This window comes from Hydractinia symbiolongicarpus, chromosome 12, assembly GCF_029227915.1.
Source record: "Hydractinia symbiolongicarpus strain clone_291-10 chromosome 12, HSymV2.1, whole genome shotgun sequence".
Taxonomy (NCBI): domain Eukaryota; kingdom Metazoa; phylum Cnidaria; class Hydrozoa; order Anthoathecata; family Hydractiniidae; genus Hydractinia; species Hydractinia symbiolongicarpus.
Genome location: NC_079886.1, coordinates 24,181,799 through 24,208,098, shown reverse-complemented (window position 1 = coordinate 24,208,098; position 26,300 = coordinate 24,181,799). Strand labels below are relative to the sequence as shown.

At 35.1% G+C, this 26,300-nt stretch overlaps 2 protein-coding genes across 2 annotated transcripts in view; one reads left to right on the top strand and one right to left on the bottom strand.

Annotated features, from left to right (window-relative positions):
- The window catches only part of LOC130621688 (origin recognition complex subunit 2-like), a 35,343-nt gene extending 21,820 nt beyond the window's left edge, over positions 1-13,523 (bottom strand). The window contains exon 1 of the mRNA XM_057437018.1: positions 13,365-13,523. Coding sequence (XP_057293001.1) covers positions 13,365-13,368 — 4 coding nt within the window. The 5' untranslated portion in view covers positions 13,369-13,523. The remainder of the gene's footprint in view (positions 1-13,364) is intronic.
- Positions 13,524-13,749: 226 nt separating this feature from the next.
- Positions 13,750-25,719, top strand: LOC130621691 (poly(rC)-binding protein 1-like). Its single transcript, XM_057437022.1, has 15 exons — positions 13,750-13,953; positions 15,373-15,424; positions 18,414-18,437; positions 20,414-20,446; positions 20,591-20,634; positions 21,097-21,169; positions 21,266-21,385; positions 21,911-21,931; positions 22,204-22,311; positions 22,585-22,653; positions 23,154-23,187; positions 23,371-23,414; positions 24,360-24,409; positions 24,595-24,714; positions 24,935-25,719. Exons 2-15 carry the CDS (start codon positions 15,380-15,382, stop codon positions 25,047-25,049), a joined length of 900 nt encoding a protein of 299 aa, XP_057293005.1. The 5' UTR covers positions 13,750-13,953; positions 15,373-15,379; the 3' UTR covers positions 25,050-25,719.
- Positions 25,720-26,300: the final 581 nt, after the last annotated feature.

The window sequence follows — 26,300 nt, the reverse complement described above, 5'->3', positions numbered from 1 at the left end:
ATGAACGGGAATTGGCATTTATCGCACTAAGCATGATTGGTGTCGGGGGCGCCGTGTGGTATTTCGAAAAATAGTACTATACCGCAGGTATTATGTTACATGACACATGTAACATATATTCCAGATTCCACTAACGCTTTGTAACCATGTAGGTGTATATCAGACCTCTGATTCCAACTATCAAAGCCCAAAGGTTTTGACTCAACCAACCAACAGCCTCCTTTGCTCTATTGAGGATCCACGATACGATGGATCCAAGTATACCCGGTAGTGATGCAGCCGCGGCACTGGCTAATCTACCTAGGAGAGATCCTAGTGCGCTCAGCTTGTTCTTTATCCATTCCCTCGCACCACCCTCTGTTTTTTCATGATTTTTTGTATTACTGGTGGATGACCCCCCACCCCCTGGTGTCAAAGCTTCAACTAGAAGGCCGATAACCATACCAAATGCCGTTAGTACACTGACGATGGTGATACCCTGCTCACGGAATAGCGTTCGTATCTTTTCACCCAATGTTGTATCTTTGCTAAGTACCTTGGCGATTGTCTCCTTTATGCTTTTTATCTGGGTGTTAAGTTCACCCTTGAGGATATCGATGGCATCCTGGTTGGCTTCCAACTCATCGTTTAGCTTTTCCAACTCCTCGGCCTTCTTCTCCCTCTGTTCATCCGTGTATGAGGGATCTTCCAACTCCTTCAACTTCATTTGTTCCTTCTCGATGTTGTGTTCGAGCTGAACCTTTTTAGCGGTCGCGAGTTGGAGACTCCCCCAAATTTTTTGCACGGAACTATCCAATCCACGAATATCACCCGCGGGATATTCGGCTCTAAGTGTACCATCATCGACCAACGATACCAGGTCCTCCACACTGTTCACCACATCTCCAGATATGGTTTCTAATTCTATATCGGTCGCTGTTTCTATTTTATCAGGTGACGGTAGTCTCTCTTCTATTTTGTTTAGTCTGGCGGCCTGTCGGGGGGTTATACTACCTTTCAGTATATCGAACCCCAAACTGCGCAGCCTTTTCTTGCCAAGTAAATCTGCAATGGTACCGGTAGACCTTAGAGATCCACCATGTGTCAGCGGTCTGTTATCACCCTTGTAGTATAATTCACCACCACGAATCTCAAACAGGTCGGTATGTATCACACTAGGGTCCTCGTTTGGATATTTAGTTAGTAGCACCTCATAGAGTGATTTAACCTGTTCACTAGTAACTCTAGCTCGTTGAGAGGAGCCTCCACCGAATGATGTCTCCTTTTCATCGGGTGTGTGTATCTGTACCCGTGTGCGTTCCTTTGGTACCAGGGGTGTGGTTTCATCGGGGCCCTCGTCGGTTTGACCATGTTCACCAAACGGATCAATATCAATGTCCGCCATTATTTTATTTATTTAGAGGATAGTTTTTTCCTAATATAATAGAAATGGCAGAGCGTTCTAATACCAGAGAAGAAGCGTTTAAAACAGATATATCCAATTCCCAACTTGAGGAGCTGGTGAAATTACGAGGTAAGTTCTATGACAGGATAGACAAATACGGCGGATCTCTGATTATATCGGCGCTTATGGGGGGTATATCCGGAATCATGGCCGTTACAAGCTCGATAGCGACCGCAGCGGCCATTATTAGAAAAGGCCGTGCAGTTTGGGGTCCGGGTATGTGTCTATTAAGCTCTGCTTCATGTGCGGTTACCACCGAATATGTTAAGATATATCGGGAGAAACTTAACAAAGTCAGAGCCTCATATCGCGTTGTACAAAATGCCATCGATGTGTTCGATAAAACGCTACCAAACTTTTCATCATACATCAGTATAGCCGATTTTGAAAGTTTGTGTGATACATATCACAGAACTCTCAAGGATCTGGATAAACTAGATAAACCATAGGTTATTTAGAGGAAAGTTTTTCTTTGTAATAACTAATGGCAGAGATTTATCCAAAGCTACCCACGGCTCCTGAGTATTCGAGCGAGCGGGACAAGTTTAATACTAATACCGTGAACTCTCAACTTGAGGAGCTTATAAAATTAAAAGGTAAATTCCAGTCAAAGGAGGACAAATACAACAAGAAATTACACAGACTTGTGATTCTAAATGCCGGCGCCACGGCCCTAACCATCACTTCCGGCATAGGTTCGGTGGTAACAGGTGCTACACTCATTGGGATACCCGTTTCTGTCGGATTGGGTGGTGTGGCCCTATCTGGCTCTATTTCCACCGGCATTATCGCGGCCTTGATAAAAAGATATCAGAGCAAACTTGACAAAGTCATGAAATTATATGATGTTGCGACGTCTGCCATCGCCGTGTTTGAAAACTCCTTCTCACGGGCGCTGAATAATGATGACATTAGTCACATTGAATTTCAAACCCTGTGTGGTATATACTACGAAGCTCTGGACAAGATGACGAAAACCGACAGAAAGATGGAGAGCGAAACGCGCAACCAGTTTGAAAAAAGTCTAATGGCCGAGGTCCAAATCCTCAGAAAGACGGTAAATCAGTAACAAGGTTAGTGATATGCGCATGTACACCACTCGCATATTTCGTGTGCTATTTGAAAAATTAATATTTGAAAGTAAGGCGGTTTGTGACATTATGTGGCGCGATCGTCCCGAGCCATAGCGGCCCTATCTGCTGACAGCCCTGTGCGATCCCCGGCATAATCTTTACCAGATACAGGTAAAGATACTTTTTATGTATCGTCCCCCTTTTTCACCAACCTTGCACATAATCAGGAGGTAATTCTGTATCTTCAGGTATTAACATCAATTCCTCTTTTACAAAAGCCCGTCTGGGTCCGTCTTGAACATAGTACATTACACGGTTACCAGGTTGCGCTATTACCTCACGCAATCTATATGTGTTTTTCGACCATATTCTATCGGTTGCCCGTCTCTGCCCATCATCATGCTCTTCACCAGGTTGTAGCATCATCCGCAAGTATCTTGTTCAACGCCTCAACAAAAGCTGTGTGCGTATGCTTATATTTTGTAGTCGCCCTTTTAATTTCAACCTTATGCTTCTCCAACAGCTTTGTCACATCTGCTTTGAATTCTGAACCGTTATCACATTGGAAAGTTTTCGGATAAGTTAATGGTCCGGCCTTGTAGATGTCTTCAATCATAGCGGCAACCTCTTTGGCTTTCTTAGTCCTCAAAGGTCGGGCTACTTTGTATCTGGAAGCAGCATCGACTCCCGACAAAATGTACTTATATTTATTACCATACAGTATGTCACCGGGCATGTACAATAAATCGAATTGATGTAAATCATTAGGGGTGGTAACTTCATAATGTGGTCTTTCAACATGTTTTGGAGCGGGTAATTGTACTTGCCAAAATGCTTGTTTTGATAGCCACTTCTTAATCCCCTTTGGCTTGAAACCGAATCCTCTTAAATTATGAACAGCCTTTTGTCCTTTCCATAAATATTGAGGTTGATAGTAAGTCTCTTGAAGTTTAGAGTTTTATTTATGCACACCTTTATTTATCTCCTTTTTTGTTATGATGTGGTACGATAAAAGTGCTTAAAGTTTTTTATATTATATTAATATGTCAGACATGGATACCACACCAGATTACAAATTGATGAAACTGAGAGAGTTGCGAGAGGTTGCTAAATCCCGTGGAATTAAGTATATCGTGGGGATGAGAAAGGCTAAATTGATTGAGGTGATTGAGAAGAATGATCTCGACCCATCCTACACCATCGATCTGGATACCAAGAAGGAATGGTATGGATACTGTTCAAGGTGGAGGTCGAAAAACAGGGAGGCATATCTAAAAGCTCAAAAACGTTATAACGACAAAAGATCCAAGTGATTGGGTATTTTTTTTTTACTCAGACGAGTAACAAATGTTGGTGGGTGGGTACCCATGGTGTACCGGTCACGGCCCTCTAGGTGCTGGTGGGTGGGTACCCATGGTATATCGATGTATGTGTGTTTTAGCGTGTTTTACTACAATTTTAGCATGGTGGGGCAACCACAAACTAGGACACTCACGACCCTTCAACACGGTTTACGATTTTTAAAACCGTCTTAAAGATTACAGATCGTATATCGTACACAAGCATGACATCGAGAAATACAGTTGATAACAAACCGTCCACCCGCGAAATGGACTGGATATTATTCCGAAGAAGGCAGGTTGAATTCAAAACCTACATCGTTAATAATAGAACGATTGATGATATAAGATATATAGCTAAAAAACTCGAACTCGAACTGACTGATAAGTATATTGATTCTGATGATGAGGATTATGATGAGGATGTTGACATTATAAACTGTTTAACACGGTATGTTGTGTCAACATCCGTTGATGATCCAAATGAACCACGGGCTGAAGTATCTATTGGCTATGTACCTATTGTTGCGAATAGACATATGAATAGACATCGATTGGGTGGATTTTATAGTCAAAAATGGTTCGAAGATGAGTGCCATGAAGCTGTACACATGAGCTGTGGTGAGGCCCACGATAAGGATGGGAATATCGAATACATTACATATTATGAGGATGTGATGAATAGAATATATAATGATGATTCTGATGATGAGGATGATGAGGATGATGAGGATGATAACAAATGTTGTTGCTAGTTTTACGTCGGCCAAAAATATTGATTGAACAACCCTTTTTGTTACCTGATCAGGTAACAAATGTGGACCCTCGAGGTGCTGGTGGGTGGGTACCCATGGTATATCGATGTATGTGTGTTTTAGCGTGATGGTTGTATTACAAACGATGACACTCATTACACTCCAACACGGTTTACGATTTATAAAACCATCTTAAAGATTACAAAATCGTATATCACAACCAAGCATGTCTTCAGGAATCGTTCTCGATTTGATACACAGTAGAGAATATATTGATGACTTTGATCTTTTCACGGTCCCTGATTTAAGAGCCAGAGCGAGGTACCTTGGCCTACGTGGATACTCGCGGCTCAGAAGGTCTGAGCTTATCGAATTATTGTTATCAACAGTACCCGCAAGATATCCCGATATGACTTTGCCGCTCGTCCTAGGGATGCTGGATCTCGAAGTGACCGAATTTTCAGGACCCGTGATGAGACCAAATGTATCAGTGCCAAGACCGGTACCAGCACCGATTAGACCAGTACCAGCACGGGTTGAGGTTGATGATGAGGACGACGCGGACGATGGTATTGATGAAGATGATAGATGTATCATTTGTCTTTCTAAACGAAAGACTGCCACCATTGTTCATGGTAGAACAGGGCATTTTTGCTGCTGTTTATCGTGCGCATATAAATTGGAGAAGAGTGGGGATAAATGCCCTATATGTCGCGCATCCATCGATTTTGTCATTAGACAATATAATTGATTTGTTGGGGGGGTCAGATTTTTTGTTACTCACGCGAGTAACAAATTAATCTTTTTTGGTTTCACGATTGTATCCAGCTATCTTAAAGGTCTACATATAGTATATCATAACCAAGCATGACTTCGAGAAATACAGTTGTTGAATTAAGAGCTCTCGCTAGAGAACGCGGCCTACGTGGCTACTCAAGGCTCAGAAAGGCCGATCTGATCGAATTATTGACACCCACTACTGTGTCAGCACCCATACCCGTGCTGAGACCAATTAGACCCGTACCCGTGCCGAGACCAATTAGACCCATACCCATGCCGAGACCCACTAGACCCGTACCCGTGCCGAGACCCACTAGACCCGTACCAGCACCGAGACCAGGCACTAGCCAACAAGACATGGATTTGAAAAGCAAGTTGATCGAATGGAGAGACTGGTTAATAAATCATGTACCTAAGGCTATTAAGGAGAAAGCGAGCAAAGCTTTCAAAACCATGAAGGATAAGATCATGGGTTTGTATAAAAAGGGCAGTGGAGAGGAAGAGGAAGAGGTGGAGGAGGAGGAAGAGGTGGAGGAGGAGGAGGAGGAGGAGGAAAACCCCTATACCCCCATTGAAGAAGCTTTTGTAGGTTCATACAAACGTTTCAAAATAAACTCGGATGGTGGGAAGAATGTCAGGGTCTTTCTCGAAAAGGTCGAGCACGTCGTAAATAGGTTGATGAGTGACATGCTAGGGCAGAAGAAGTCGCTGAAGACTCAGGCGACCTTGTGGGTGAAATGGGTAAGGGAGGACACCAGCTCGGCTGATGCCCCGTGTGTACATGTCGATAAAGCTTTCAATAGCTATATGGAGATACTGCACGCCCACGATGACATTTCTGATGTTTTCGATCGTATGTGTAAAAAGATAATCGAGCAGATTGAAAACCCTGCTCTACCTGCCAGCGGATTCACAATCGAAAGGATCCTACATATGCATGTGGACTTTCACAAATTAAAATTAACTAGAGGTAGTTCTTACTTGCCGCTAACTAAGAATTTCAGTGGAAAGTTCTCCGTGATTAACCCTCATAACGAGGATGAAGAATGCTTCAAATGGGCCGTTTTAGCTGCCTTATATCATGATAAGATTGATAATCATCCTGAACGAATCTCAATCCTTAAGAAGTTTGAAGACAAGTGCAATTGGGATGGTATAACTTTCCCTATGGCACTAAACAAGATAGATTTGTTTGAGAGAAGGAACCCTGATATCGCCGTGCATGTTTTGACAAAAGATGACATAGAGGGTGTCTATATGTGTCGAAAGTCGAAGCATCTTGACCGGGATGAGACAGTTGTTTTGTTTTTACTGTGTGAAGGGGATAAGAGGCATTATATCACTGTTAAGAACCTAAGCGGTGTCCTGAGCAAGGCCAACTCAAAGCATGAACATAAAGAGTATTATTGCTTGAATTGTCTCTCTGGTTTTCCAAGCGAACAGAAAAGGGATGAGCACTTTGAGTATTGTAAGAATAACGATGCCGTTAATATTCAACTCCCTATGGAGGGTAGCACCTTAACCTTCACCCACGGTCAGTACCAGCTCAAAGCCCCATTCATCATGTATGCCGATTTCGAAGCTTTTACAAAACCTGAAGAGATAGAGTGTGGATCGTCCACCGAGAAAGTTGGTAAACATATCCCTACCGGATTCTGTTGTTATAGTAAATATGCTCATGGTGAAGTTTTGGACCCTCTGAAGCTTTACCGTGGTGATGACTGTGTTTCACGATTTGTGGATCATGTGGTTTCCGAGGCGAAAAGGTTATACAACATGTTTCTACAACTTGGTATGCAAGATCTAACCGATGAAGAACTTGATGGATATGAAAATTCCACCAACTGCCACATCTGTATGAGAGAATTTGGCGATGATGACATCAAGGTTAGGGATCACTGTCATTTTACCGGCAAGTTTCGTGGATCGGCACACATGGAATGTAATCTCCGTTACAAGGTGCCTAATTATATTCCGGTTGTCTTCCATAATCTGAGCGGATATGATGCGCATCTATTTATCAAAGAGCTTGCGAAGAAGTATGGAGAAGGTGGTATGAGTGTAATCGCTGAAAATAAAGAGAAATATATCTCTTTCTCGACCGATGTTAAGGTTGGTGAATACACCGACAAAAATGGTGAGACCAAAGACAAAAAGATAAAGCTGAGATTCATCGATTCATTTAGATTTATGTCAAGAGGATTAGGTTCCTTAGCTGACAATCTATCCGATGATCAGTGTAAAAACCTTAGAAAATTCTTCAATGATGAGCAATTCAACATAATGAGAAGGAAGGGTGTATACCCATATGAGTATGTTGATTCATTCGATAGGTTTAATGAAACCAGGCTTCCTTCGAAAGATGACTTTTATAGCAAGTTGAACATGAATCAGCGATGCCGATTATGCACATGCTCAGAAGGTGTGGAAGGACATGAAGGTTGAAAATATGGGCGTTTATCATGATATCTATCTTAAGACGGATGTTCTGCTTCTGAGTGATGTGTTTGAGACATTCAGAGAAACATGTTTGAGAACTATAAACTAGATCCCGCTCATTTTTACACGGCCCCCGGATTAGCTTGGCAGGCATGCCTGAAAAAGACAGATGTTGAGCTGGATTTGTTGTCGGATATGGATATGTTACTGTTTGTGGAGATGGGTATTAGGGGCGGTCTATGTCAGGCCGTTCACAGACACGCGAAGGCAAATAATCCATATATGGGCGATATGTATAATACTTCAGAAGATACAACCTATCTACAGTATCTTGATGCTAACAATCTGTATGGATGGGCTATGATACAGAAGATGCCCACCGGGGGGTTTGAGTGGGATGATTCCGGTAAATTTACACCCAAACTCATTTCAGAGTTGGCTGTGGAAAACGGTGAAAAGGGGTACATGCTTGAGGTTGATGTTAGATATCCACATAATCTTCATGACACACATAACGATCTTCCTTTCATGCCCTAGAGGAAGGTTATCAATGGTGTCGAGAAGCTGACACCGTGTCTTTCGGACAAGAGGAACTATGTGATTCATATCCGTGCGCTTGCTCAAGCTTTGAATCACGGTCTTGTTCTGGATAAGGTTCATAGGGTACTGAGGTTTGATCAGAGCGCATGGTTGAAACCTTACATCGACTTCAATACACAGCTGCGCACGGAGTCAAAGAATGACTTTGAAAAGGATTTCTTCAAGCTGATGAACAATTCTGTCTTTGGTAAGACAATGGAGAATCAGCGAAGACAGAAGGATATACGTTTGGCCACAAACCAAAAGAATTATGAGAAAATGGTGATGAAGCCAAACTTCAGGGGTGCAATCCGTTTCTCGGAAACACTGATGGGGATAGAGATGTCCAAGATCAAGATCAAAATGAACAAACCGATCTACCTCGGCCCCACAATCCTCCATCTATCCAAGATGGTTATGTATGAGTTCCACCATGATTCCATGAGACCGAAATATGGTGATGATGTGAAGCTTTGCTACATGGATACGGATTCATTCGTTTACCACATAAAAACAGACGACTTCTACAAAGATATTGCGAACAATGTGTCTGCGAGATTTGACACATCTGGGTATGATAAGGAAGATGGTAGACCTCTACCATTAGGTTTGAATAAAAAGATCATTGGGCTGATGAAGGACGAGTTGGGTGGTAAGGTGATGACTGAGTTCATCGCCCTAAGAGCTAAGACCTACGCATACAAACAGCTATGTGGTAAGGAGGGTAAGAGATGTAAGGGGGTGAAGAAATGTGTGGTGAGGGAGACCATAGGTTTCGATGACTATAAGAGATGCCTGTTTGAGGGTGAGAAAATTTACAGAACCCAAATGACATTTCGATCGATTAAGCATGATGTTCACACGGTGAAAACAAATAAACTGGCGCTCAATGCGGATGATGATAAACGCATAATTTTGGAAGATGGTATTACCACATTGGCAAGAGGACATTATAGACACACATATCACTATAAATTATAGGGCACGACAGATGAGGGTGGGTAGGGACCCATGGGACGGGGAGGGGGCCAGGGGGACGCGGCCGGAGGAGGGGGTTTTGGACAGATATTATAGAGCATGCCCGCTTATTTAACGTAAAGTGGTAAAGTGCACATGGATTTTATGGACTCCTCTATCGTTGATTTGACGTGGATGATCTATAATTTGACGTGGAGTGTGCACAACATATTAATCGCTGTCCTAGGATCGGCATTTTCCTATCTCTTCTCATAATAAGGAGTACTGAGAACAATAGAAATATAAAGAACTAAACAATAGATTAAAGGTAACAAAATTATATCAACAACCCCCACCCCAGGACTCTGTTTACACTTCTTGATGTTGGGTCATCTTACATTGTGATTAACAATGTGACTTAAACCTTGAATATTTTATATTAGTCTGCCAACTAGTAGCACAAAAAACCTGTCTTAGATTGTCAAAACTATAGAAATGGATGATACAGACTGGTTTTGTCTATAATGGCCACCTGTCTAAACGGTGTTTAGGGGGACTACCTATAGGGTACTATCCAGGGATAATTCATGGGGCAATGCATACAAGATTTCTTTGTTTATTTTTCACCTTTATGTGACTTTGCTTGACAAAAAAAAATTAAGTGCTTGCTATAGACAGGTCCAGTGCATTCTCACAGGAACGTTGTCGAAGCTCTAAAGTATTATCATGTGTAGATTGACACATTTCAATGTATATAGATACTTACAGTTTTAATAATCCCTCTATGACAAAGAAGTAGATCAAAAAGATCTTGCTTTTATCTACTGGTTGCATCATTCTAACTGCCACAAAAACGTTTTAAGACCAAGAAAAACAAATCAACCAAGCAAATAGCAATGCCTGCCTGATACAAACTGAGCAATTTGAACAAGTTTGGGGAGCTTTTACACCAATGTCCTTTTAGGTTTCCTAGTCTTTTTAGAGTCAAATTTAAGGACTTCTAAGAACTTTTGAAAATAAGAATTTTTAAGCTTTTTTGAACAGATGATATTTTCATTTAAAAAAATGAAATTATAGGGCGTTATCATATTCAATGGCACAAGCCAAGAACAGATTACAGTACTGTTATCAGGACACCTAACCTTGTCATCATGTGCGTGTAACATTACAATTCATTTTCAAAATAAAAACATGTAACAAACCACATAGTTTTAATAATGAATTTTGACTAAATAACAAAGGAATATATATCCCCAAAGCAAACAGCTTATTAAACATGTCATGTATTAAAACATTATTGTTTTAGGTAATTGGTGATATTAGTTTCCACCCAATACTTAATTTGATCAAGAGTGTTGCTTTCAGCTTTGTTTGGAATAAAAATACAAAATAATTTTCATTTTGGATCTCCCTTTCCCATTTTAAAAGATGCATGTTTTTTACACATGCAGTAAGTTTCTTTATGGCCAAGATCTTGTTGTGACTTTCTATCTTGGTTTGTTTTTTCTGAATAAATAGACAAGCTACAATTTTTCAAGATTGTATGACAATGGGTCAAATTTGCCAAGTCAGGTAAGTTAAAGAATTATATATTGCTCCAAGATAGGATTTAGCAGCAAATTTATTGTCACAAATGCATTTTTGATGATCTAGACTTGTCAATTCTCAAAATTTTCCCCTCTATTTAGGAAAATAGTATTATCATCGCCATCGTCATCGTCATCACCATCACTATCACCATCATCATCATCATCATTCTTGGCTTAACATCAGTTTTCCATGCTAGCATGCATTGGAAAGGGTATATTAATGACCCTCTTCCAATCTGATATAGACTGTGTTAGATCTAAACTTAACTTCCTTTGCATGACCAAGAAATCTCTGGATACATCACTGATTTATTTTGAGATGACAAAAACACAACCATGTAAGCCTTACAAGTTGCTGTAATGGTATGTCAGGTTAAAACAGCTCTAAAAGGATTGAGAAATCACTGTGTATCGTTAAAACCTTACGGAAGTCAGTCTGTAGAATTGTAGAAGAAAAACATCACCAGTTTTCTTCTACACTTAATTATATGTACATACCAATATCTACAACATTAATAAGTCTGTAGAAGACGATTGGATAACAATTGACAAGCTGACCTATTTTAACACTGGGCGATTTCACACAAATAAATACCTAAACTTTAACATAGCTAACTAGCTAGCTACATGTTTTTCTTTTTCTAAGCGTGATGCTTAAGCATATTAAGGCTATTTATAAGAGTTTTTTTAAACCTTACCTCCTACTTGAAAACAAGTTAATTTCATATAGAAGATCTTGAAAAGTTGTCTAGCAATCTTTTATTTTTTTTGAAAAATCTTTTTTGGTTTTCAAGATTTTAGACTTAAAAGTTTCACAATTATGCATGACATCATCTCCCAGATTAAAGTTAGATGTTAAATTTAATAGTTTAACCAAGATATGATGATGTATAAGTTTTCAGCCATTTAGGTTGGTATCTGAAGCATATTAAAATGAATTTTAAAATTTAATCATTACCATTATCGTTAAAAATGGCAATACACCTTTACGATAATTCAATTGTACATGCGTTCCTACGGCTCTCCATCGTTTTACAATATCGGAAAAAAGAGGTAAAAATCGTGTTTTAATGAGAGTTTGTTAGAGACAACAGCGTGTTTTCTCAAGTTTTTTTAACTTCCGTCGTATTAATTTCTTTCAAATTTTCAGGAAACGTTAATAATAATAAGATACAACTTATGTGTACTTTTCATTAAAAACAAAACGCGGCAAAAAAAGTTATCACGAAAAACGTTTTTCTCATTAATAAACTGTTATAAAAGTGTGATGCTTACCTCCTCCGATCGCTAAATAAGCTGCGATGGAGTGTTAGTTTTCCCGAATTATCATAAAGGTGTATTGATCTTTATTATCAGGGAGATGATGTCATAAGTTCTGAGCTCAAAATCTTAAGAACCAATAAAGGTTTTTTTAAAAAAATAATTTTTAATACAGCTTTTGAATTTCACTTCGGCACTCGGCAATTGCCGAAGTATAAGCAGTGATAAGGCTTTCACTTTGGCAATAATATTGCTGAAGAAAAACTTGATCGTCGACTGTTGTAGTTTCCCTTTTTTAATAAATATTTATATTATCCATACTCTTGATTTCATCATCATTCTCTTTTAAGGGAGAATGTTGTAAAACCCTTAAACGATGTGAAAGTAGACAACATGATCCCTTCAACCAATGCACAATTATTCCGTTTGGCCTGCAGTTCAAAATAGTGGAGTGACCAAGTAAGGTTGCATTATTGTTCCAAGAAAAACAAAAACATCCGGATTAACTCAGTTGAATTTGTTGATATTTGATACTCGTCAAGGCTTGGCACCATATTTATATTTTTTTATTTTAAAAAGTGCCGAAGTCTGCCGAGGCAATTGCCAAAGGTTTTCAGTGCTTTTGACCATTGTCTTCGGCATTTTTTCTGCCGAAGGACTCCCGAAGTGATTTTGAAAAATTGCGAAGTTACTTTGGCAATTATTGGTCGAAGCAAATATATCTGAAATTCGAAGACTGTGATATGAAATAAGCTTGTTTTTAAGTGGGAGGTAAGCTTTAAGCATTCATGAATTTTACTGTACTTTTCTAAATTGGGGAGATGGCACATTGTGTGGTCCGTTGGATATTGCACTGAGTTGTCTGGTGGAGGGGGATAATTTGGTCTGTGTAGCTCAAAATGAGTATTTAATGCTCATGGACTATTTAATGCTCTAGGACTCCCAATCCAAGCAATGACCCTTCCTGGAAATAGTAGAAAGGGTATATCCTTGGATATTTATGAGGCTAGCCATGTAAAATACACACACCAATGTAAGTAAAACATGTAGCTAGCTATATCTAGCTATAGGTTTCGAACAATCAAACGCAAATTAGCTAGATAAAAAGTAAGAAGTTATGGCCAGAAACAAAGTAGCAAATGTCTTACTCATGTTTAATCTTTTTAGACGAGAAACATTCACGAAAACCACGGTAAGTAACGCTTTCACTTGGTGCAAAGACGCACTTACTTATTTACAAGCTGCTGCTTCTTGTAAAATGGTTACCATATTTGCAGCTACACGAGCTCTGAATTCGGAGAATTTCGCGCTGTAATTAGATCCATATATGTACCCCCCTCATTCTTGGTAATAATAAGTAAAAACCGGGGGGATAAAAAATTAAACAGCTTTCAGATTGATCTTTTGGTTTATTATGCGTACACAATGAGCATTAACATAGGTAGATTATTATGGAGATACCAAAACAACCACAGAAGCTAATAAGTACTACATGTAAATTATTTACTTCCTTAATTAAGTGCGTAGGTAGTTTGATCTTTGTTTTGGTTTTGATTTGAATGAGTGAATTCCATGAAGTTGTAGATCAGCAGCAGCAAAGAGTGAATAGTAACTGGCTGGAAGAAGCAATTCACAGCTTGTCCCCTTTTGCTGCTTCATTCCATACATGGTACTTTTCTAAAAAACCTATGAGCTCCGACCCCACTGTTCCCTAAAACCTCTATCGAAATACACAAGGTAGGGATCTTAGGTTTTTGTTTTTACTTGCACAGTAAAGTTTTGTTGCAGATTTAGTTCCTTTATTATAGGTGAAAACAAAAATTTAACTACCTGTTGAAAAATATTTATTTGTCTAGTCATAATAATAAAATAATTATAATCTATAATCTATAATGTAATACCGTAGTCATAATAATAGTGTAACTTGAATAAAGAATGTAAACACACAGTGTTTCAAACTTGTTTTGAAATATGATATGTTTTCTTTTTTGAATGAAATTCTTTTGCCACTATTTATACTCGTGACTGAACAGAATTCACCCTTTTTGCTTGGTGTTTGTTTTATCACCACTCTAGACAGGTAACGCATTGAGGTTACTCTTGCAGCTACAGCTTTATTTTTTAGATTTTCTGGAAAAATATATACATGATATTTCACATTCCAGGAAGAAAATGGAAAAATTATACTACCTATTAAACTTACATTACAAGACTTTATTCAGCCCTAGACTCAATCCCAATTGCTACTCGTATAGGTTGAAATTATTTGTTATTAATGGTGTAAACATTATGCAGATTTTCATAAAACCTAATAAAATAAAAATTCCTTATTTTGAAGATTAAGATATGCTGTTCATTAATTAGAGGTCAAGTTACATTGTCACAAAGGATCACCACAATGTCCTCCTTCCTCCTCATACTGGTGGGGGACTCAGATTTTTTATATTAAGGTCAAAATTATCATTATGGAGAATATTAGGGGATAAATATTATATACATAGAATGTGTTAGATTGAAGGAGGTTTGGAATTTTCTCACTTAAGGGAGGTGCTTTGAACGGGGTGAGGAAAGGGGGGGGGGGCGATTTTTAGTCAAAATATATTACTTTAAAGTCAATTTTTACACAATGTATTTTATATTAAAATAAAATGTTTATTTATATTTTCTGTTTTTTTGCGAAAGTTTCCTTTTTAGGCCTTAATAAAATCTCTACTTTTACCTGATCATAATAACCCATCAGATTTTTTATCTATTTGAAAAAAGGCTGATTTTTTCAAAAATCATAAGATATAAATTCATAAATAGCCAATTGCAAATAGATTATGCTAAAATTGATCATGCAATGATAAAGGAAATAAAATAGTTGTTTCTAATCAATCATGCTTTTAGAAGATTTAAATCTCAGGCTTATACTCCTTTAAAAAATGTTTACTGTCAAATTGCTAAATCATGATTTTCACTAAAAGTTGGTGCTTGTTCAATTTTTTAAATCTATTATTTTGCAGTAGGCTAATAATAAAAAATCAGAACCAAATCTTGATTTCAATTAAATAATTTAGTTTTTCTCTATTTTTGGAGATATAAGCTGACATATTAATATTGCTGGTATTTTGTGCCTTGTATGTTTTCTCCTTCATTTTTTTCATTTTGTCACAGGTAAATAATGGCTGAAGAGAAACTTGAGCTACACTTCATCATACTGAGCCAGGTACTATATGGTATTTAAATTATTTATATGTCAACATCATGTACAGCATAATTTTAGTGAGAAGTTCAGTGAACCTCTATGCTTCAGTTTATATCTAAATATTTCTATGACATATAATAGGTGTCATGAAAGTATTATGTCCTTTTTTCTTACTTTTTTATTAGACCTAAAATGATTATAGTTTAAGTATATTGAAGTTTAAACTACTAAAATTTGGGATACAATAAGAAAAATCATTAGGGTTAACCTTTATTTTTTGTCTAGTCCTAAGTTTCTCTTACATACAGTCACAAGCATTTGTTTGCCCTTTCGTCCTTGACATTCTTTCACATTAATGGGAAAAATTGAATTTGTTCTATATTAAAAGTATATATTTGTTAGGCTTAAAAACTAAAAATTGAAAAAAAAAAAAATTTTATAAAGATTTTGTTTGGAAACAGTACAGTTTATAAAGATGTACAAAGCAAGTTTATATGTAAAATACAGGTCACCTAAAAAAAGTTTGTTTTTATGGACATCTGTATTATTGCATTGATCACATGATTCTTTTACTGTGTGATACTGATTTTATTAAAATAACATTCTTAAGGTATTTATACACAAAATAAGGACCAGTTTAACACTTGTATTTTTATCGAGTCTGTAAATTGTTATTTGAGTACAGCCATTAAAAAATTCCAACCATTTTATTATAATTTTTTTCATAATTATTTTAAAAAGGCGTTTTCGGATGCATAGACGATGGTTTAGGTTTTTACAAAGCCAATGGTCTCTCACTGTGATTTAATATATGTAGAGCTTCCCAAACATTATAGAATGTTTTGTTTTTTCAGGAATTATATATTTGTTTTTTAAACCGTGAATAAAACAAATGAAGTACTTGGCTCACATTTCCGAAAAATGTCATATTTAAGAGAAAAAAAGTCATTTGTCATTACTGTATATGTGAATCACCCAAGGTGTAATTAATCTCATAATTTCATAACATTTTTGGATTACATTTTTTACTTTTTGCTTTTATCTGTGTGATCATTTGACAGGATCACTTAAGTTTCTTTAATGAGAATACATATACTATTTGTTAGAGTTCTATATTTAGTGCCCAAAAATGTAATTTACAAATGGTGCCATAAAGTAAAATCATTTTTGATAAAAGTTGTCTGACACAATTGAAAACGTATTATGACGATAGAATTCTAAATGAATTATAAATAATACATGCAAAATCATGTTGTTGGCCGATTTTAAAAATTAAAAAGGTAATACTATTTCATTTAGTTTTTATTCAAATTTTCAGCATTATATATAAGTACTCAGTTAAATAGCCTTCAATTGAGAAATGGCATGTGTATCACCAAATCTTTTATAGGAATACAGCATAACAAGTTAAATTACTGAGTGTCCTGTTTCTTTAAGTTGCTAGAAGATATGAGTTTTTTGACAAATATGTTTTTTTAAATTCATAACATATTAAATGTAATCTTTATGATGTGATGACAATTGAAAGATTTTATCAAGTTCTTAGATTTTAAACCTGTAGGTGGATTTGACCTTTAATTTTCCGGTGAAGAAGAAATAAATTTTACCCATAATAAGGTAGATGTGTAAATGTTAAAAAAATATTTTCACCTTAGTAGAATGTATAATATATCCTACTAGTATCTAAGTATTAGATATTTAAAATTTTATGAAAAGGATTTGTAAAAACATTTTCGATAAATTATGGTCAATTTCTTGTTGTTCCTGTGCCTTAAATATATTGTTAATTTTTTTTTAGTTTACACATTCTATTTATGCTTCCATCACTTTTTGCAATTCTCGATAAACTACAAACCTATCATCTGTTCTATTTTTCATTTTTTCGATAAATTATTTTGTACTTGAACAAAATTTTTAACTTTTCATCAGATCTTTTTATTGTAAAAAATTTTAAAAATGTAACAAATGATTTTGCTAAAGTTTTGGAATCAATAAAAGACAAATTAGAAAGCAACAACGCAATGTTGGTAAATTTGAATTATTATTTCACATCTGGATAATATTTATTTCTAAATTTTCCACTTTTTCTGAACATTTTCTGTTGTATTCGAAGCAGAGTAAATAAATTGTTAAGCTTAGCAAAATTACAAATATCTTAAAGATTGGAAATTTCTGCTTTCCATATTACTTCATGTTATTTGACTTTGGCAGAGTCATCGTGCAAAAATTAAGTTTAAGTTTTTAATTGCACAAAAATGCATTCTGTTTTTGCAAATCTTATTAGGTGTTTTCTGGTCATATGGTATCGTTTCTACACACAAGTGGAACAAACATTATTGTGTGATTAAACACAACATCACACAACTTTATTTAAAAGGACTTATAGTAAATGTATCAATACATAATTGTGTTTCTTATGTTACTTCTAAACGGAAGTTACGATGATTTCCTAATAACTGATGCCATATCTAAAAAACAGCCAGAAATGTTTCCCATATATTTTTTGTCATTTTAATATTGTAGTTGTAGATGTTGTCATCTTTCTTATTATTTTTTTATGTTTAGTTCTTTTATATTTGTTTTGTTACTAATGTTGCTGTATTTCTCATGTTGATGTAGTTGACTTCCCATTACTCATTTTAACTCTAGTTTCTGTGGTTTTCTGACTAATTTCGGTCCTTCTATTAAGTTTATTTTGGTACTATCAAGTATAAGTTCCAGTGACTATTGAAAATAATTTGAGGTTCCACACAGAAATAGTTTAAGTTCTTGAATGCTGATTCTATGACTTTAATGACTAACTCTGGTATTTAAGTTATGTTAATACCATTATGTTTCAATGGTAACTAGTTATTATTAATTAGACTATATGAAATACCAACAAAATTGTATGTCAAAATTGCAAAAGTCAATTTGAAATGTTGGTCCTAACTCATTTTTGAGGGTACTTTTATAATATCAATTTTAATTGATAAATTGAAAACAATATAATACTGTTATTGATATTTAGGATGCTGGTGGAATCATTGGAAGGGTATGTTTTTTTATTAATTTTATTGAGATTAGCTTTTTGTTTTTTTTAAACAAGAAACAATGGAACTTTAAAATATTATATTCATGAGGAGACTGGTAATTGTATTTGGCGCAATATTAAAACTAATTATTAACGGCTATAACAATACCCTTAATATCATGCAAAGCATTAGTTAAGAATATTTTTCCTTTATTGATGACATGAATTTGTTTTTACTGTGTTGTCATAAATAATTTTGTACATGATTTAAGAGGTTTAGTGATGTGTGTTATGGTTTTTGCTTATTATTTTTTTGAGATAAATACCCCCCCCCCTACCCTGCCTTTTTTTTCTTTTAAAATATTTGGAAATTTAATTTTTTTTGTGTGTGGTTATCTTAAACAACAAACTATATACTTACTATATGTAAACAAGACTGTTTTAAAAACAAGCCAAACAGGCTTTGTCGATGACATATTTGTCTTGCTGTGATAATTAAGATGAAAACAAAAATAAAGTGGCTTTTTACCACTACTTAAACAGCATAACAACTAGAGCTAATAAGCTTGTCAATAATATGTCATCTTTTGCTGGTTCTTATAGTCAGTTCAGCATAGTCAGAATATTTTCAGTACTAAGTTGCATTTGCATTTTTTTTTTGTCACATAAAAAAGGTAGACCTCACACGATGCATTTTTTTGTGAGTAAGGGAATTGTGACGGGATGTTCAAAGAAAGAAATATATGCATTCTTTAAAAATATTTAATTTAAAATATAAAATAAAGCTAACTTTATTTTTTATTTGTTAATTATTTTCGATGTCTAAAAATAAACCTATTATGTATATATCCCGGTGTTTCATCCAGGTGGCCATGTTTATCCTAAATCAACTAAAATTTGAACCCTAGTTCTCATAAAATATTTCAGCATTGTTTATATGACATGTATTTTTATTTTCAAAAGTTTTTAACCAGTATTTTTGTTAGTAATTCCCACTGTTGTATTTGTTTTAGTATTTTTTAAGAGAAAGTCAACATACAATGGTTCAGTAGAAAGCAATATGTTATATTTACATAATATTTCATGATTATTGCAAGGCTGATTGAAGTAATCAACTTCTCTGGTATTTAAGAAACAAAGGCCTAATTATTTATAGTGACACTTCCATTTCTTCCTAAATTCTGTAAAAACGTGTTTTTTTCTAAATCTTGACCCTAAAATCTCCTAAATTCTCCTAAAATCTCCTAAAATTATAAAATTTTAAAGCCGTGGCCACCTTGATTGAATGATTATGTCAAAACGCAACTACAACAACAACTTTGAGAAAATACAATAATTTACACTATTTAAATTGGAATTGAATGGTTTTATAAATAGAACCCAATGTCATATTACATGTGAAATATTTTTCATGTTGGTATTATTAGAGTATTTTTGTTAGGTAGTGAATTATCACTCTAAACAAATCAAGTTTGACCTACAATTCTTGTGTAAAAACACTGCAAAAATTGAGTTACAAGTTAACTGATCAATACAAGCATGCTGTAGGTTGAACAAAGCTTCAAATATAGACGAAGTAAACAGCTTTTAGAATGTGCATGTAGCAGTATCTGTCTATGTTGCATTCATTGACATGAAATCCCTGCACAGTAGGAAGCCAAAAATGAACAGTAACAGTCCTGTATGAATACTGATTTCGTCAAATGCACTACCCATAAACATTTATTTCATCAAACGGGCTTTAGATTTAAAACTTAAAATTTTTCTTGTGCTTGATATTATATTATTTAATTTTTTTAAATTATTTTTATATAAATACTGTGTTCTCTATCTCTAAAAAAACAATCCAGACCTCTGTTCCCCTGTTACTTTGCAATATCTGACATTTCTCACTTAAGATCCAACTTACTATTTGGAAGAATATTTTAGTTACTCACAATTTGACATATATCTCACAATTTGTTAGGCACCCTTTAGAAATTTGCACTATTTTTCAGGAAGGAAGAAACATCCGTCAAATGAGAGATGAGGTAAACATTTTTTTTTCTAAAAGCCTTGTTACAATATGTTTGTTGTAATCTGCTCTGAAGTTTATAATTAATTTAGTATTGTTTGTATGTAATAGGAACAGTCTTAGTTCAGGAGTTTGTATTTTTAATGTTATAATCTTTCAGAGTGGTGCAAATATCAATATATCTGGTAGTGCAGGGGTTGAAAGGTAAGAAAACCACCGATGAGAAATTAAAAATAACCATGTTATATAAAAAAAATATATTGAACATTCTTCTTAAAAGATGCCTTTCAACCTATTTTATTTTTTATCTTTACCAAGGGTAGGAAAACTGTTTCAGTCATCCAGGTTAATTTTAAAAGTACTTTGTGACTTTATATTTTTCTTTTTTACACCCTGTTTACATCTCACAAGATTCCAACTTTATAATGATGAGAAAACCTGATTATTGTTATCAATGTCCCTGAAAAAGTGTTTAACTTTTTTAGCCAATTTGTCACTGATATTAGATCAGAAACTAGATAAAGATTTTAAAGACTTTGTTTGTAACATTAAAGCATGCACCTTTTAATTTATGAACGAGAATTAAATAAATAAAAATAACTCTAGATATTTTAAATCAACGTTCAGAGTTTGCAATGTATTCAGTTAATATTATGCTGATTTTAGAATCTTGAATATCAAAGGTACAGCTTCAGAGATAAAAGCTGCAGTTCACATGACAAGTGAAAAACTACAGGAGGTACAAATACTTTATTGTTGGTAAAGCAATTCAATGTACTTTTAAACCAAGATAAAGACCTTGCCTTCAAAAGTTGTTCCGTTTGTTTACGTTTAGGTTTCATCGACTGGCACTAGTGATTATGTTCCTCCTGTTACTATGAGACTTCTTGTACCAAACAGCCAATGTGGTCCTTTAATTGGAAAGGGAGGTACAAGGATAAAGGAGATCAGGGAGGTAATTATTAGAAATATTTGGTCATTTACTTTGTTGCACTATTAGAGTGATATTTTATTGCTGTTAGAATTATTGATGAGATCAAAATGAAGCATCTTAGGTTGGATTAACATTTTCTTCAGTTTTTTTATACCAAGGGTACCAATTTTCTCTGGTTTTCACTTTCACGCTTTCCATAATTTTTAACCAAATTTGAAAGAATATGTACTTGCAAACTATTTTTACTATTTAAGAGAATTAATACTAGCAAAAAAAAAAAACTCGTGGAGTGTCAATCTTTTTTTTTTTAACCCAATTCGAAAAAATAGAGCAATTTTATTCACACAAATAAAGAAATGGACTGTTGTCGCCAAAATTATAACAAAGTATTGTGGGCTTCTGCACATGACAAACTCTACCCCCAGAATATTTTTATTTTTATATCTGAGAAAATTATTATCTACACGCTAGAGTGGGTGCCATTCAAGTGCACTAAAAGTTAACACCTTTTGTGATTTTGACATATTTATTTTTTTTCTCTTTCAGATATCAGGAGCTACAATTACTGTAAGTGACATTTAAGATGCTTGAGAAATATATCCAGACAACAATCCTGTACTCTAGTTTTTGCTTTGATATAAGGTTCAGTAGCAACAGAAAAGCAGAACAGTCTTCATTTTTATGTGAGTGAAATATCATACCAAAAGAAAATTTAATCTCAATTTTCCATCTGAATAAAAGTCTTACATGCAACGTCTGTATAATTATCTTCGTAGTATTGAATTAAAAATCACTTGCTTCTCTACTTTCTGACTTTATTTTGCTCAATAACATTTTAGATTCCTTCAGAGACACTGCCAGGTTCATCAGAAAGATCTGTAACACTAGCTGGCTCACCTGAAGCGCTTGGTAACTGTGTTGCTAAAATATGCGAAGTGTTTGAAGAAGTAAGGCTGTTTTTTGTCTCTTTCAATCCTAATTATGTCTGTTTTTTTGTGATTTGTTAGAATTAGAAAAATTTGGTGTTTGTTTATAATTTCCATCTGTTAACTGCCAAACACATGATAAACAATAGCGTTGCTAGCCACAACTGAGTTTGTCTAATTAAAGTTCTTTTTAATAGAATTGCAGTAAAAAGTTAAGATTCTTTTGGAGATAGGCCTGCCATTCTTAAAAATTTAAATAAGATGTGTATTAATCATTTTCCTTTCATTTTTTAGTTTCCAGCTCGTCAGAACAATGTGCAATATTATCCTCATATGTTTCCAAGATCAATGGGTCCACCTCAGGTTAGCATTTTTAATTTATTGTTTTGGTTTTAATAAAATTTATTTTATTAGTATAGTTTTTTCTCAGTTTTTTGTACACAAAGATTTAAAGAACAGTTTGGATAGTTCTAATATCAGTCAAATCGAATGTTCCTAAGTTTGGGAAGCAGGCAATACATAACAGACATAACTTTTTCATTGTTGTTATCAACAACAGTTGAAACGGCTGCTACATTCTAATATTGATGTTGTTGAACTAATTTCATAAGCGGATTCGTACGGAAAAATCTAATGTCCAAACTAGCCTTTGGCTGGCCTCTCTTTTTATAATGTCTGTCTTTCACAAATAGAGATTGGATAATCAAGGTACTGGTAAGTGCTATGAATTCGATTCAAACAAACCTCTGATTAATTTCCTTTATAAACACACAAGGCCTCCTAAAACGAGTCCGAGTCCTAATTAGCAAAAGTTCTTCAACTAGGGAGGTATGCTCCAACTAATATTGTTTGTATTTCTATAGGTTTCTATGATGAGTGGACAGCTGTCATTTACTGGTAAGATCCATAAATTAAGTTTTTTATGCTTAATTTTATGATAGCTAACAGAAAGTCTTAGATATGTAGATTTGTTTTACAGAGGCTTATTTGATCAATGTACTTCAATGCAAATTCTATTTTTAATCGGAGTTTTCTATTTTCTTTTCCTCTTGTAATGTTTTTGTTGTTTTTTTTCTTTAGGCTTATCGAGAAGAAGTGAACAGAGAGTTCGACTGCCCAGCAGTGTAAGAATATTTGCTCAACTACTTAATATTGTATAAGTGAGTTTAAACTAACATGCTAAAACAGTTAACTAGCGTGTTATGTTTTTTGATATATCAGTTTGAACAAGCATGTACTTAATCAGTTTAAATTAGCGCCAAAAAGTTTTCATGAGTTAAATATTTCAAAATAGAATGTGTTAAGCGTAGATTTTTAAACTGACGTATTAAACATCACGCTTATCCAAAAAGGGTGTTGTAAGTAATGGAATTATCACTGTAACCGTCCTCCACGTTCCATTCGTTATCTTTACGCAAAATATCTAGACGGTTAGACCCATCTTAAAAGATAAAAAATGGTTATGGTTTTTTGGGGTGCTATGTACCTATAAAAAATTGTGTTAAGGCGTTTGGTCATAAAGAAATGAAATTCTTTCTTCCGTCAAATAATTGTATTGATTAATGAAAAAAACATCACGAAAGTGTTCGAAATTTGATATATAACATTTTTTTATTCTCTCATCATACTGTGTCTAGTAGTGCAACAGTCTTTTCAAAGTCGCTTACAGAATTTCACTTGTGCTGCAAAATAGTTGGTTCAAAACAATTCCCGTTTATGTTGTATATGTATTTAGCGCCTAAGAAAATTTTTAAAAAAATATAAATTATCTAGCTCTCCATTTGAAGTGGTCTAGCTCTCCTTTTGAAGTGGTCTAATCCTTCCTATATACATACACTACAAATTCGTATCCTTGAGTTAATTTTTGCTATCCGTAATAGCATGCAGTAAAATTACACAATTTATTCCAAATTGTGTCAAAGAATAACAAACATGTATTTATGTGCTTCGTAATAAGAAGGGAAGCGGCGTGGCACGATGTTGGCTATGAAAAACGAACATTTTGACGCGACGTGATTAAGTGTAAGGTAGAAATTGCGCTATGGTTATTTTTGTATTTTAACTTTTAGGTTATTGGTTCATTGATAGGCAAAGGTGGTTGCCATATCAACGAAATCAGGTATTTACTTGTTCTGACGTGTTATGTTACATGTCAATATTTTTTCCACATTTTCTTCAACAGATAATAAAAAATAAAAAGTAATAAAACAAAATATAATAAATAACGGATAGGAAGTATTCTGAAATGTTTAAAAATATTATTTCCGTACGCATTGATTGAATATTCCTGTTTTTTTACCGTAGACAATTTTCTGGTGCTACAGTGCAGGTGGAAGAAAGTAAGAAAGATAACCGCATGTCTGATGTGATCATCGCTGGTACACCAGAAGCAGTCAGTTGTGCTACCTTTCTTATAAATGCTAGGTAAGTAATAAGTGGTCAGGACACGAGTGATAACCAAGATATGTAGCTTAATCAAGTCGGACACCATTATACACAATGTCGGTCGTTAATGGCGGGGGAAACTATGCACAAAATGTTCATGTATAGCTCAGTTAATAACTATTCTAAGGTCTCATCGGCTGCCATTATGAGAGATGCAATTTGCTGTCGAGCGAGAAACTTAGTTTTTCTTTTTTTGTAGAATATCTGCCGGACGCCAAGCTAGTCGTAACCGTCGCACTGGGATGCGAGAAGAAGGCGAAGAACGACGGGGTCGCGGTCAACGAAGTGATAGCAATGAATACAGCAGGGAGTAATGGGTATGAGCGCAAATCTGAAATTTAATTATATCATGCACCTTTCAGCCACCTATGCCAAAGCCCGTAAAAAGAGGATTTTTATATGAGATCTATAGTGTTTTAAACTAGAAAAGTTTGTACAGAATATTTGGACCTTGGGTGAATGTAAACCAATTTCAGCTTACCTATCGCTTTTTGCACCGACATTGAGATAACGTATAAGAAAACTAAGCGTGAAAAATAATGAACTCTCTCTATTTTTTCCATAAAGTTTATCAAAACGATGAATTCGTTATATATTTTTTGAGCAGTATTTATGCAGATTAAATTTTACAGTATGATCAACGGTTGAGACAGTTATTGGTACGTTCTTGCCCATTCGTCTTATCCGCCGTATCTGGCTTACTCACAGTTGCGTTGCTTTACATGTCTATGTAAGCCTTGCGGCGGGTGGTTTGACGTAAGAATGATTCTCTTCGACTTTTATTATTTATAGTCGATATAATTTAGTTTATTTTTAGTTTTTATTTATCTTATTTTCCCTTTTGTGGTTCGGCGTATTTTAGGCGTATTAAACGTGGGTGTTGTGCGCTAAAAGTTGAGAGTAAATTTCTGTTGCAAACAGTTTTTAAGTGGACATTTATTGTATTATTTCTTTGTCCAACACCAAATAGAGAAATATTATTAACACGTGTTTTTGCTAATAAAATTAACACGTTTCGAATGTTGCATGCAAGTTCGTTCCTGGGGCCGTTCCTAGGGCCTCTTCGCTGTATTACTAATAAAAACACAAAAAGAGACCCTGGGAACGAAGTTGTGTTACACATTGGTTACGTCAATTTCTTCCAGTGCTGCGAATAACAAACTCGTTTTCGGGGCTCATTCTCGATCAGTAATAAAACTGGTCAAGAATTGTATCATATGTTAGAAGAGCGGTAACGTAAGTAAAACTACTCACAAGGCATTTTGCATTTACACTCTAGGCAATGGGAAAAAAAGACTGAAGGACTGCAGTGTGATTAAAAGAGTTAACTGTAGATTTCTTTTTTTAAAAATACAGACTAAGCATAATAAAAAAATAAGAACTTTTTCACTGTTCATCACAACCTCGTTCACAGCGCATGTTGTCTCTTTTTTGTCTCACCGTCAGAAATCAAACCATACGCTAGCAACGAGTTTGTGTGTGTTCAAGGCAAGCAGACCAAAAAATGATTAAATTAGCGGTTACTAGCTGATCCTTTTTCTTAGATTTATCGAGAGTTTAAAGGA

What these genes read in the sequence shown, in the direction of transcription:
- LOC130621691 (XM_057437022.1), top strand. Translation starts at nt 15,380, where the DNA reads ATGGCTGAAGAGAAACTTGAGCTACACTTCATCATACTGAGCCAG. An exon ending in CAAGTGAAAAACTACAGGAG is followed by an intron (nt 21,170 to 21,265) that starts GTACAAATACTT and finishes GTTTACGTTTAG; the next exon opens with GTTTCATCGACTGGCACTAG. An exon ending in TATCAGGAGCTACAATTACT is followed by an intron (nt 21,932 to 22,203) that starts GTAAGTGACATT and finishes ATAACATTTTAG; the next exon opens with ATTCCTTCAGAGACACTGCC.